The sequence below is a fragment of the Microcaecilia unicolor genome, chromosome 3 (assembly GCF_901765095.1).
Source record: "Microcaecilia unicolor chromosome 3, aMicUni1.1, whole genome shotgun sequence".
Lineage (NCBI taxonomy): Eukaryota > Metazoa > Chordata > Amphibia > Gymnophiona > Siphonopidae > Microcaecilia > Microcaecilia unicolor.
Genome location: NC_044033.1, coordinates 169,087,864 through 169,102,410, shown reverse-complemented (window position 1 = coordinate 169,102,410; position 14,547 = coordinate 169,087,864). Strand labels below are relative to the sequence as shown.

Below are 14,547 nucleotides of genomic sequence, written 5' to 3'. Positions count from 1 at the left end.
TGCCCACCCCTAATTAAAACCCACAAGATTGTAGCAGTTTTTAAGTAAAAGCTTACTTTTTTTTAAATCAAACTAAAATCCAAAACATTTACATCAAATTATTAAGATTGTGTGTTTTCCAGCTATACTGCTAGGCAGAGTGAAGAGCAAGGGTCTTCCATAAACTGAGAAGACTACTTTTACATATTAAATGTCAAAGGGCTGCATAATATTCAGTGCATTTTTTATAGCGAAAAAGGTGCCGGTACTCAAATGCTGGGCCACCCTTCAGGGATGGGGTGATCACTGAGGGACCCACCCCACAATAGCCAGACCCCAACCAGTCACAGAATCTATGACAAGGCAGAATTGTTGTGTAGAGCCTGAGCTCTTTCATTAAAACTTGGGGACCATGGGTCAATTTTAGCAGACAATGGAAAAGATGCCGGTACTCGGTACCCCCAAGTACCCCCTCAAAAAAAGCCCTGGTAATATTAGATAGACAAATAGGTGTTACATCTACAAGGCAGCTGAATAGATCATTTTAAATGGCTAATCATCTAATAAATGAAATAAATCTGTAACTGAACAAGACCTAAGGTACATCCTACTCATCACTAAAGAAATGTGCATCTCCAGTCCACAGGTAGCTAACACCCAGATCTTTAACCTTTGAGGGTCATAAAATAACTACCCTTTCTATATTTGGGCTAATTTGTCATTGCCCTGTTTCTTATCTTAAATTTTTTTTTCTGCATATTCAGATTTAATTTTTCATGATATCAGTCTGCAGTTCTTGTTAAAAAGATGTTTAATTAAAAATTTTTTTTTGGCTTACATGGGGCAATGGAGGGTTAAGTGACTTGCCCAGAGTCACAAGGAGCTGCCTGTGCCTGAAGTAGGAATTGAACTCAGTTCCTCAGGACCAAAGTCCACCACCCTAACCACTAGGCCACTCCTCCACTCCAGTTGTCCTGTACAGATTTTTTCCTCCCAGGGGCCTGTACAGATTTTTTCCTCCCAGGGGCAAGTAGCTGAATGTCATCAGCATAAGTTCAAATGTGTGCATGATCCTCCCCAAAGGCTTCATAAAGATGCTAAAAAGTAGAAGGGACAGAGCAGAGTCCTAGGGGACACCACAACCAATGGTCCTTGGTGCTGAGCTAACACCCTTCATTCAGATGACTTGTGATCTATTGGAAAGAAAAAGAAATCCAGCCATCAAGCCTACCACCTAAGTTTAAAAGACTTAGGACCCTGTATATTAAGCCGCGCTAGTGGTGCATTATCGTTTTTAGCATGCGCTGTGTAGATGCCCATAATATTCCTATGAGCGTCGACACGGTTAGCGTGTGCTAATTTTACAATACACTAAAAACGCTAGTGTACCTTAAACAGGGAGGTCCAGGGAACACCAACAACCAAATCTAGGCAATTTGTAAAATAGAAAATACATGTATAAATTTTCATCCCACCTAAACCATGCACCCTTGAAATATCTAAATCCCAATTCATCTGCATATGTAAAGAGCAGAACTCTGAAATGCCCATTTACATGCAGTCTACATGCACAATGCTGCTATTTCCAGGTGTAGCTGCTACTAAAATGACCTCATAGGTTGCATCTGAAAATTAGCTTAAATTGAGCTGGCTATAGCACACAGGGCCACAATTGGGTTGAGGTGACTAGGGCTTTGCCCTAGGCTCTATATATTTGGGGATGCTTCTGATACTGTTTTTAGTGGAGGGGAGGAGTGATTGGGGTGGTCATGGTTCCTTCTGCTGCTTAGCCTAGGCGCAAACATACCTTGTTTGGTGTTGATAGCACCCCTGGGAAAATCTGCTGCAGCTGTCCTTCTTTCCTTCTGGCCAAAGCCCTAAGTCAGATCTGATAGCCTCTCCCAAGCATCCCTTTTTTCTTCTCCCCCCCCCCCCAAATCCTGAAATGAGATATAAACCCCTTGGGTCCCTCTCCATCCCCCAATCAAATCCAAAAGCCAGATCTGATCCTCTCCCAGACATCCTTCCACCACATCCCTCCCCCAATCTCAAAGGCTACCCAGATCTGCTGGATAGGCAATATTTCTGCACTTCATAGTTGCCAGGCCAACCCCCCTCGTCTCAAAGGCAAGAGGAAAAATGCTTTTCTCCTACCTGCTCCAACACTATGTTGCAGATGCTGCCCCCTACCCTTCACATTCAGATTTTGGTGCAGAAACAGATATGATTACCTTCTCAGCCTCCAGGGCTAGGAGGCAAATATCTGGATAGGGATTCTGGTTAAATGTTAGATCTGACTTTGGTGTTTAGGCAGGGAGAGGGAGGGGTATATGGTGGTGGGAGAGGGGATTCCTAGAACTAAAAGCATAGATTTGTACTACTGCAAAGGATAGTGAAAATCTATGCATATAATATATGCTCACACATTTTGAAAATCTTAAATGCACATAAATAGAGTGGCATTTTCAAAAAGTTGTTTAAGTCCAAATTGGGCCATTTTGCCAATAACGTCCCCAAAAAACCCTGTCCATCGGATAGTCATTTTCAAACAGGAACAACGTTCAGTTTTTCTGTTTGAAAATGGGCTATGAGAGAAACATCTCAGTCTGAGAACATCCAAAAGAGAGCAATTTTAAGTGAAATGTCCAACTTTTGGATGCCAAGAAAGCAGGCACAAAACGTCTGTCTGGTATCATTTTGAGAGAGTTGAAGGGCAGCCTAGTACTCAGTGCAGTGGACTTTAAACAATGGTACTTCTCACCATAACTCCTGTATGATGTATTGTGAGACCTCTAGGCACAGGAAAAAAAAACTACTGTACCTAACCGTACACCACTACAATCACCTTAAAGCCTGTCAGGTGTCTCCTATTTAAGTACAGCAGGTATTTTGTTGTTTCTGGAGGGCTCACAGTTTCCTCTACAAATAAAATGGGTAGAGAGGGATATGGACCTGGGTCCCCTTGTGCATATTCCACTGCACTGACTGCTAGGCAAATCTAGGAACCTGCCTGCTGCTCTCTTGGGTATGCCTATAATACCTGCTGTCATGTAGCCTGGTACACTGTCACTTTTACTTCTTAGGGGGGGTGGGAGGGCATCAGTGATCACTAGGGGATTAAAGAAGGATCATGCCCTAATCCCTCTAGTGGTCATCTAGTCAGTCAGAGCACCTTTTTGTAACTTGGAAGTGATTGAAACAGGTCTAGACAAAAAATGTCCTTCCATTATCGTGTTGCTAAAAGACGTTCAACTTTTCAGCCCCTCCCCGTCCAATCCTTGTCACACCTCCAACACACACCTTTGCTATTTGGACAAACTCAGTGAAAAAGACCCAGTTCTGCCTTTTTGAAAATTGCAATTTAGATGTTTTCAGCAGATGGATGTTTTTCTGGCTATTTTGAGATGTCCATTTGCTTTGAAAATGAGCGCCATAGGGTCTCCTTAACCTAACCCCACCTCCCATTCCCTTCATTTTTAAGTAGCTAAGTACAGCCACCTAGTAAAACCGGTTGACTATATTTAGCTGTTGAGCAGAGGGAAGGGTTTTACCCCCATTGAACTAGCTGGATAACTTCTTAGTTAACATTCTGGACCCCTTTGAAAACTATCCTCCCCAAGCTCCTGAATCAAAACCATAGTTCTATGAAATCTGTGTAAATGATAAAATAGAGCAAATGCAGTCCTATCAACAAAACTCAGCATACTGGATCTATGTGTACAGTAAAATGATGTCCACCCTAATCATCTTAACAAATAAAACAATTAACCTCCCTGAAAGTAATTTTAGAACTGTACAATGTTTTCACAATTATTTCCAGACCATGCTGCAGTCAAAATTATTCAGTAACAGAGCTTCCCAAGTTACTCAGTTCCAGGAGGGAGATATTAACCCAGTTCTGGATTTCTGACAATTTAGGATGCATTATGAGACCTAAAGCATTGAAGTCAATGGATAGAATCTGGGACTACAAATACCACAGTGCTTTGGGATGTAAGCTAAATAGTAGTAGTAGTAGTAGTAGTAGGAAGTTTTTATGCCGATGATCAAATTTGAACCCATTTTAAGACCTGAAAGAGTTTTAATTATGGTCTGGGTTAACGGAGGCTTTTTCCTCCTTGTGTTTTTCCTCTTAAATGAAAACTTAAGATATAGTGTGAGGTTTGTTTGTATTATTAGTGAATTGTAATCCACTACCTTCCTATTGTGTGACCGGCATTGAATATCCAGGGTTTTATTAACCACTAAAAGGTTTAAGCTGATATTCAGCACTAACCGGTTAACTTTTTAGCAGCTAAAGATAGGTCTTTTCTGCCAGGTACTTGTGACCTGGATTGGCCACTGTTGGAAGTAGGATACTGGCCTACTTGGACCACTGGTCTGACCCAGTATGGCTATTCTTATGTTTTTAACTACTGAATATAGCTGTTTAAGCGCTGAATATCCAACTGGCTAAGTCGTGCAATATAGCCAGTTAGCAGCTAGCCTCTAACCGCGGATATTTAGCAGGAACTAACTGGTTATCTCTTGCTGAGTATCCACGGTTAGGCGCCGATATGCTATTTAACTGGTCAGCGGCCATGACTGTTTGGTTAGATAGCTTTGAATATTGAGGTGTTACTGCCTAAAAAAAACCAGGACTGGTCCAACCCTTAGGTGACCTATGTGGTTGTCTAGGACAGCTGCTTCTAGCAACCAGCAACTACAGACAAAGCAAAACAATAGGTCTTGACAGCTACTCAAACTCAAAAGAAACAGCTGCATGTACTTTTGCCTGCAGGAAGAATGGATTTCAAATAGTCCATCTAACCTTATAAATGGCTTTTGAAAATTGCACTTATTATTGATATGTTTACAAAGCAATATTTAAAAGTGTGATATGGGGTGTTGGAATGATCATAATTATGAAAATCTTGGAGGGGAGGGCTCAAAAAGTCTAAGACTTAACTGAGGACGGCACGAGGCTGAAGGTTCGCCTAAGACAACTAATCCCCTTGCACTGGCCCTGAACAAAACTATTTCCAGTTGAAACCTCACTGCAGTGTATCAGACACAAACACCTCACCATGTCGCACAGCTTGGAGCCATCCATGCCACTTTCAGGGCCAGATAAGATTGGTTGGCTACCGTTCCCAAGCTGCTTTTCTGAGCACTGATGCTACCGTCAACCAGATAGTAAATAACACCGACACAGTATAGGTACTCACCATCTGACTGGTGTACCAGTAAAGGCACGAGCCTTTCAGCACGGACCAGAACTTCTTCCATTTGTTGCTGAGGAAAGCTCCTTTCTCTTTCTTCTTGTAGAGCCATCCTTGACAATCTGCTTGCCCCAGGTCTTTACACGATATCCTTCTTCGACTCATTGTAAAGATGTTACCTACACCATTAAAACACCTAATTCACCAACTACCCTTGCAGTTGAAACAGGTTCAGTATTTTAAATTTAAACACACTGGCATTTTTCAGAGTGTTTTTTTAAAGGCACAATCCAAAATGATGACATTTTGTAAATTATATATCCTTAGACTGCTGAGACAAATTGCAGCCAACAGATCTCTGCGCTGCTCTTTAAAGAGAGTTATTAGGAGCGTAGAACTATTGCAAGATAATCCAATACACTAAAAAAAAACCCACTGTGCTATAACAATAATATACAAGGTATTTCATGTTTTGGTGCCCCTGTGAGTAAACGATAAGAAGCATTTCCTTTACTCTCTGTCTCGCTTTATCACTGACCGAGCATAAGATTTCAGTCTAAAAGAACTGTTGCCCTTTCTCAGAATCGATAAGAAAATATTCCCCATAAGTGGCACTCCACTGCCAGCCAGAAGTGACTGGCAGTGATAACAACAGCAGCCAAAACCCTCAAGACAGAAGAGAAAAGACAGGCAAAAGGGAGCTTACATTACCTCTGCTTTTCTTGTTCGGCTTTTGACGCAAGGAAACCTGCAGGAAGAACAGGAAGGAAAGAAAGAGGAAATTTCTGATGGTGTTGAAACATTTCTTACAATTAAAAAAAAAAAAACAGCAAGGGGGCGGGAAAAACAGGGGTAGGATTTGCAAGAGGGAGAGACTCTGAAAGCCACTCATGGCCACCATAAAAGAAAGCTACTAACTGAAGTAAAGGATGTGTCAATTCCTCCCGATGTTACCATATGTGCAGCTGAAGCAGAAAGCAAAGTGTTGGTGTGCTTCACTGAGCATATCCTGTTTCTCACCCACACTCTGTATTTACGTCTGAGTCTTATATCCACTCAGCACAGCACTATCAGACGATCAAAACCCCGCGCTGTTCCAAACAGCGCTCCAAAAATAGCGCTGGAACAGCGCGGGGCGTTATTAAACCTATGATCAGAGATAATTGCATGCAAATTTAAGCACACAATTATCTCTGATCATGGGGTAGAAGTGCGGGAGAATTGTGCCTGAGCATGCGCTCAGCACAATCCTCCCACCCTTCTTTGACAGGTCTGGGCGTAGAGTTTGCCGCAGCCAGCGACCCAATCTTTGGCGCGCTGGCCGCTGATCATTGGGGATGAATATGTTTAGCTCTGTTTTAGCATGCATTTGCAAGCTAGTTGCATTCAGAGCCCTCGAGCATGTTGTTTCATGCACTCGAGGGCTCTGATCATGGGGCGTTAGCAAATGCCGGCGCTAGTATGGCGCTAACAGCTTCTAGAGCCGGCATTTGCTTCTGATCATCCCCCTGTAAGAAAAGCACAGGATGCCAGTGAATTCTAAGCCCTCTTTTCACTTACTGAGGACTATTTGCAAAACCTCAGCCTCATCTCCACAGGCTCCACAGGCTGAGAACATGGCAAAAGGAGGTGACAAATGGGTAAAGGTCAGTCGCTTCCCGTAGATAAAAAGGGAAATTGGACAGGATGGAGTAAGTGTATAAAGAAAGCACTAACATTTACACACCCAATGCATGCACAATCCTCCGGATTCTATATAGTGCGACCAAACTTGCGTGCGCAAATCCAGTCATATTCTGGATTTGCGCACGCAATGCAATTACTTAATAAGCCAATTAGCACTGATAATTGCCACTTAAGCAATTATTGACACTAATTGGCATTAATTAGAATTTACGCACACAGCTTGCTAGGTGTATTCTGTAAAGTGGTGCTCGTAAATTCAAATGCATGCTGCCAAAAAGGGGGCATGGCCATGGGCGTGCCATGGGTGTTCCGACAATCTACGCACACGGTTATAGAAGATACCTGCTCCCTGCCTAACTTAGGCACCGGTATTTATACCAAGTTTTACTTGACGTAAATGGACGTGTCTAGAGTTAGGCTCAGGCGGCTAGCTGTATTCTATAAATGGCGCCTAGGCGTGGTTTACAGAATACACCTAAGCAGAAATATTTTCAGTGCTGATTTTTTGGGTGCCATATATAGAATCTAGTCCAATATGCCTAATTGTCATTCTGTAAATATGTGTGTATTAAATACGGACTCTTTTACTAAGCCTAACACAGCAAAAATTGGCCTAACGGAGGATGCGCTAAGGTGTTTTGCGTTAGTCTTGCCATGTGAATGTGCTAATTACACACCAATTATTTTTTTGTATTTTTTTGAGGGTTTGTGTTAGGGGTGGAGAGTGGGCGTTCCTGTGCTAACCAGTTAGTTCATCTATATTGCCGCAAACTAACTGGTTAGCACATGGATAAATAGATGGTGGTTAAGTGCTCCTACAGTAATTTTTAGATATGGCCGCAAGCTAATGGCAAAATTAGTGCATGGACTTTAACTGAAAAAATAGAAAATTGTGGGTTTTACGGCCATGGTAAAAATGGGCTTAGTGTGTGGAAAAGATCTGTGTGAGGGTGTGCTAAGGCCATTTTTTACTGCAGCTTAGTAAAAGGACTCCATAGTGCATATTTCACAAGCGAGCAGAGTCTGGGAGAGCATGGGAAGAGCTCACTTGCTCATAACTTATAGAATACTATAAGTTATGCTCCTTTCTCTAGTATCATAGTAATAGTAACGTAGTAAATGACGGCAGATAAAGACCTGACCAGTCTGCCCAACAGTCACACAATATCAGTTTGTGATTACACCAATAGAAATCAAACAAAATAAAACATGGAAAAGAAAATAAGGTGATACCTTTTTTATTGGACATAACTTAATACATTTCTTGATTAGCTTTCGAAGGTTGCCCTTCTTCCTCAGATCGGAAATAAGCTTATTTCCGATCTGAGGAAGAAGGGCAACCTTCGAAAGCTAATCAAGAAATGTATTAAGTTATGTCCAATAAAAAATGTATCTTATTTTCTTTTCCATGTTTTATTTTGTTTGATTTCTATTGATAACCTTAAGAGTGGACTAACACGGCTACCACACTCCTCTACTTATGATTACACCAACAATGAATGTCATATAAGATATTTGATCATGGTTTTCTTTGATGTTTCTGGGACATAGACCGTAGAAGTCTGCCTGGCGCTGTCCTTATGTTCCAACTGCTGGAGTTCCCAGCAAAGCCCACTCCAGCCTATCCGAACCCACCTTGTCATTTACAGAACACAGGCCGTAAAAGTCTGCCCAGCACTGTCCTCACATTCCAGCTACTGAAGTCGCCCTCAAAGCCCTTTCCAGCCCATCCTAAGCCGGATTGCCATATACAGGACACAGACCTAACAAGTCTGCTTGGCACCGGCCTTAGTTCATCACAGCTGAGTCGCCATCACTTGACATGCACACACACACGCAGCCATTTAAGTTTAGCTGTTTTTTTTTGTACCATCCATTTTTTAAATTAGAGATCCTCTCATTAGAAAATGGATGGTATAAAACCCCCCCCAGAACTTAAATGGCTACATGCAGGTGGATGTGTCACGTGACGCTTAGATGGCAACTCGGCATGAGCATTTATACAGGCTCTTTGGCTAATAGTATATACAAGTATACACCCAGTTACACTAGTATTTGATAAAGCAGCCCAGGCACCTATTTCACTTTATGGAATAGGCTCCTAATAGTTGCCCTCTAGCCCCCAGATTCTATATATGGCACTAAAGTTTGGACACACTCCCGATATGCGCACACAATTTAATTGGCTAACGAGCTCTCGGTCATCAACAATTGGATGCTAAGGTCCTCCCAAGGACTTTCACTAACTACACCCTCTCCAAAAGACATTACACGATGGGATACCCGCAAGCGAGCCTTCTCCAGAGTAGCCCCCACACTCTGGAATGCATTGCCTGAAAGGCTCGGCTTAACACAAGACTACCTGTACTTCAGGAAGCAGGTGAAAGCTTGGCTCTTCAACCAAGCCTTTAATGGAAGAAGTAACTAACTTGTTAGTCTCACTCACACACACAAGGATTGACTTGGGCAGCACATACTGCAGCGGGACATGTTTATCCACTCCTACCCTAGCTGAGATAATATTTAACCATCTCTCTGACCTCACGTGCTACTTTCTTCAAATCAATCACCTTACTTTCTAATTCTTCCTACTTTCTTACTCATCTATATGTTACAACTTTGCCTTACCCCTCACTACCAATTATAATGTTCTAGTACATATTGTGTTGTCATTGCAAGTAGTATACCATGCCATACTTTGTACTGTTGATCGAATATCTTTACTGCTCTAATTGCCTACTGCTCATGTTTGATCTATTCTTACTGTACACCGCCTTGAGTGAATTCCTTCAAAAAGGCAGTAAATAAATCCTAATAAATAAAATGAATAAACAACCAATTATTGATGTTAATTGGGACCAATTAAGATTTGCGTGTACATGGGGTGCCTACATCTCATAGAGTGCAACCCAAAAGGGGGCATGTCCACAGGAGGGGTATGGGCAAGTCGTAGGCGTTCCAAAAAGTTGCACACAGTGTTATAGAATAATGGGGATCTGCACCCAACTTGGGCACCGGGATTTACACCAGGTGTCCGCAGACATAAGTCTGGTGCCCACAAATGAGCAAAGAAACCGGCAGTAAGTGTTATTGTATAAAGGGCAAGCGCCCTGGGTAGAATAGTGCTTAGCACAGAACTTTTCTGGTGTCCATTTTTCAGCACTATATATCATAAGAGCCAACTTTTCAAAATTATTGGGGGTGCTAAACCCAATGGAAATGACCTCTTCCTGGACACAATCAAGGAATATGTTCAATATTGGGGGTTCTCAAGCATCCACAGCACCCACAGAGCTGGCTCCTATGCTATATATAGAATTCCCCTCTAGGTGCGAACATCTAGGTACCCTTTTATAGAATTGCCCTCATTGGGGGCAACTCTATAACTGAGTGCCTCCATTTAGACCCCTAAGGGCAGGCACATAGCCTATTCTATACAGGAACTTAGGCACCTCGATTACATTATAGAACATTAGCATAGCTGGTATCAAGGCACATAACATCCAGGCACCCGCTTACGCCAGCCATACAGCAAGTGTGGGCACCTATGTGTGAAAAGGACACAAATAGCTTACATAAGTATTGCCATACTGGGACAGACCAAAGGTCCATCAAGCCCAGCATCCTATTTCCAACAGTGGCCAATCCAGGTCACAAATACCTGGCAAGATCCCCCAAAAAGTACAAAACATTTTATGCTGCTTAGCCCAGAAATACTTTCCCCAAGTCCAATTTAATAATGGTCTATGGACTTTTCCTTTAGGAAGCCATCCAAATCTTTTTAAAACTCTGCAAAGCTAACCGCCTTTACCACATTTTCTGACAACGAATTCCAGAGTAGAATTACACGTTGAGTGAAGAAAAATTTTCTCCGATTCGTTTTAAATTTACTACTTTGTAGTTTCATCGCATGCTCCCTAGTCCTAGTATTTTTGGAAAGTGTAAACAGACGCTTCACGTCTACCCGTTCCACTCCACTCATTATTTTATAGACCTCTATCATATCTCCCCTCATCCGTCTTTTCTCCAAGCTGAAGAGCCCCAGACGCTTTAGCCTTTCCTTATAGGGAAGTCATCCCATCCCCTTTATCATTTTCGTCGCCCTTCTCTGCACCTTTTCTAATTCCACTATATCTTTTTTGAGATGCAGCGACCAGAATTGAACACAATATTCGAGGTGTGGTCGCACCATGGAGCAATACAAAGACATTATAACGTCCTCATTTTTGTTTTCCATTCCTTTCCTAATAATACCTAACATTTGTATTTGCTTTCTTAGCCGCAGCAGCACACTGAGCAGAAGATTTCAACGTATTATCAATGACAACACCTAGATCCCTTTCTTGGTCGGTGAGTCCTAACGTGGAACCTTGCATGACGTAGCTATAATTCGGGTTCCTCTTTTCACATACAACACTTTGCACTTGCTCACATTAAACGTCATCTGCCATTTAGTCGCCCAGTCTCCCAGAAACGTAAGGTAGTCAAATCGCGGGAAGATTGTGAAAAATTACAAGGTACTTTTGTAATTTTTCACAATCCTCTTGCGATTTAACTACTTTGAATAACTTTGTGTCGTCAGCAAATTTAATTACCTCAATAGTAACCCCCATCTCTAGGTAATTTATAAATATATTAAAAAGCAGCGGTCCCAGCACAAACTCCTGGGGAACTCCACTAACTACCCTTCTCCATTGAGAATACTGACCATTTAACCCTACTGTTTTCTATCTTTTAACCAGTTTTTAATGCACAATAAGACACTACCTCCTATCCCATGACTCTCCAATTTCCTCTGGAGTCTTTCATGAGGTACTTTGTCAAACGCCTTTTGAAAATTCAGATACACAATATCAACCGGCTCACCTTTATCCACATGTTTGTTCACCCCTTCAAAGAAATGTAATAGATTGGTGAGGTAAGATTTCCCTTCACTAAATCCATGTGGGCTTTGTCTCATTAATCCATGCTTATATATATGCTCTGTAATTTTGCTCTTTATAATAGTCTCTACCATTTTGCCCAGCACCGACGTCAGGCTCACCAATCTGTAATTTCCCAGATCACCTCTGGAACCCTTTTTAAAAATCGACGATACATTGGCACCCTCCAATCTTCTGGTATCGTGCTTGATTTTAAAGATAAATTACATATTACTAAGTTAATTTTTCAATTCTATCAATACGTGAGGATCTATACCATCCAGTTCAGGCAATTGCCTCATTACATCCTCCAGGTTTACAGAAATTTGATTCAGTTTCTCTGGCTCGTTAGCACTAAATACCATTTCTGGCACCAGTATCTCTCCCACATCTTCCTCAGTGAAGACCTAAGGGAAGAATTCATTTAATCTCTCCACTATGGCCTTATCTTCCCTGAGTGCCCCTTTTACCCCTCGGACATCCAGCTGTCCAATTGATTCCCTTGCTGGCTTCTTGCTTTTAATATACCTAAAAAAGTTTTTACTATGTGTTTTTACCTCTAACGCAATCTTCTTTTCAAAGTCTCTCTTTACCTTATCAGTGCTTTGCAATTGACTTGCCATTCCTTATGCTGTTTCCTATTATTTTCTGTCAGATCCTTCATCCATATTCTGAAGAATTTTCTCTTAGCTCTAATAGCTTCTTTCACCTCACTTTTTAACCATGTCGGCTATTGTTTGACCTTCCTTCCTCCTTTTTTAATACATGGAATATATTTGGCCTTGGCTTCCAGGTTGGTATTTTTGAACAGCATCCATGCCTAACATATTGGATTTCCTGCGTGTACTTACTCCAGAGCTTATATTTATTTTTGTTACATTTGTACCCCGTGCTTTCCCACTCATGGCAGGCTCAATGTGGCTTACATGGGGCAATGGAGGGTTAAGTGACTTGCCCAGAGTCACAAGGAGCTGCCTGTGCCTGAAGTGGGAATTGAACTCAGCTCCTCAGTTCCCCAGGACCAAAGTCCACCACCCTAACCACTAGGCCACTCCTCCACTCCTCAGTTCCTCAGTTCCCCAGGACCAAAGTCCACCACCCTAACCACTAGGCCACTCCTCCACTGTTATCAAGCTGCCCCAGCATCATTATCTCCTGCACCAACAGGGATGGAGCTAGAGTTGCTGGGGGCCATCACTGCCAGCCCCTTGGGTCCCTCCGCTACCACTGCTGTCCTCCTGGGCCCTCTATCAATGCTACAACCCCTCCCCTCCATATTCACTGACACCACCCTAATACAGTGATGACATGAGGCCTTCCTCCACAGGCCCAAGCTCCATTATTGCCGTCTCACCCCCTCTGATGACTTCCTATGAGAAGGGGTGGAATGCACAGCGCTGAAGCGCAGGCCTACTACTACTGTAAGCAAGGAAAGTTTGGTGCCCCTCAAACATGTTCTGCTGGCCCTGCTAACCAAAGTAGAAAAAGTAAGGGGAAGAGTAAAAATAGGGAGTTGCAATCCTTCTAGTGAGTTTGGGGGTTACTTTCAATTACTCAGGTGAACCCAAGACTAGCAGAAGACAGAAACACCCAACTTTTTCTGTACAGACCCATCAAGTGTTTCCATTGTCCAGAGAAAATACCTGCATATAATCAGGGCTTTTTTTGAGGGGGTACTTGGGGGTACTGAGTACCGGCACCTTTTCCATTGACTGCTAAAATTGACCCATGGACCTCAAGTTTTAATGAAAGAACTCAGGCTCTACACACCAACTCTGCCTTGTCATAGATTCTGTGACTGGTTGCAGGGGGCCTGGCTATTGTGGGATGAGTCCCTCAGTGATCACCCCATCCCTAGCATTTGAGTACCGGCACCTTTTTTGCTAGAAAAAATGCACTGCATATAATATATCTAAACTGCTTTGGTAGTACCCAGGGTGGTATATCCAATCCATGACCCTTTACCCTCTAATCAGCTTCCCACGCCTCCTCTTCAACGTCTCTCTAGTCCCTTTTCCATATTACCTGTGCCCTTCATAGTCCCATCTCTTAACAGTCTCCTAGGCTCCCCAGCCCCTAATCCTTCACACCTTCTCTACACACCAACTCCAGACACACTTTCCTTCTTCTCCCATCTCTGGGAAGTGGGCAGCAGAAGATGCAGTGAAGGAGAGGAAAGAAAGGAGGTTATGGCATATTACAGAAACACAGAAACAGTGAAGAAATAAAGGCAGATAAGGGCCATAAGGCCTGTCCAGTCTGCCCATCTATGCCATCTACTATCCCATCCTCTCCCTTAGAAATCTTACATACTTGTCCTAAGCTTTCTTGAATTCAGATACAGTTTTTGTCCCCCATCACCTCCACTGGAAGGCCACTGTACAAATTCACCACACTGCGTCTATTCCCTTTCACCTTCATCCTATACCCCCTCATTCCAGAATATCCTTACAATTGAAATGAGACTCGCCTCCTGTGTACTTATGCCATGGAGGTATTCATATATCTCTACCATATCTTCCTCCAAAGTATCAATACTGAGATCTTTAAGTCTGTCCCCACACGCTTTATGATGAAGATCACTAACCGTTGTAATAGCTGCCTTCTGAATCGACTGTATCCTGTTTATGCCTTTTTGAAGGTGTGCTCTCAGGAATTGTACATAGTACTTCTATGAGGTCTCATTATTTATTTATTTGGATTTATTTATTTGGATTTATTAACTGCCTTTATGAAAAGACTTATACAGAGGCATTATC

General features: G+C 42.4%; 1 protein-coding gene across 4 annotated transcripts in view; it reads right to left on the bottom strand.

The window, feature by feature from the left end:
* Positions 1-14,547, bottom strand: part of IPCEF1 (interaction protein for cytohesin exchange factors 1) — a 240,779-nt gene that overhangs the window by 139,616 nt on the left and 86,616 nt on the right. For all 4 annotated transcript variants that reach the window (XM_030196563.1, XM_030196564.1, XM_030196565.1 and 1 more), the window contains exons 4-5: positions 5,892-5,928; positions 5,187-5,359 (exon numbers count right to left, since the gene is read on the bottom strand). In XM_030196563.1, the coding sequence (XP_030052423.1) occupies positions 5,187-5,359; positions 5,892-5,928 (210 nt within the window). The remainder of the gene's footprint in view (positions 1-5,186; positions 5,360-5,891; positions 5,929-14,547) is intronic.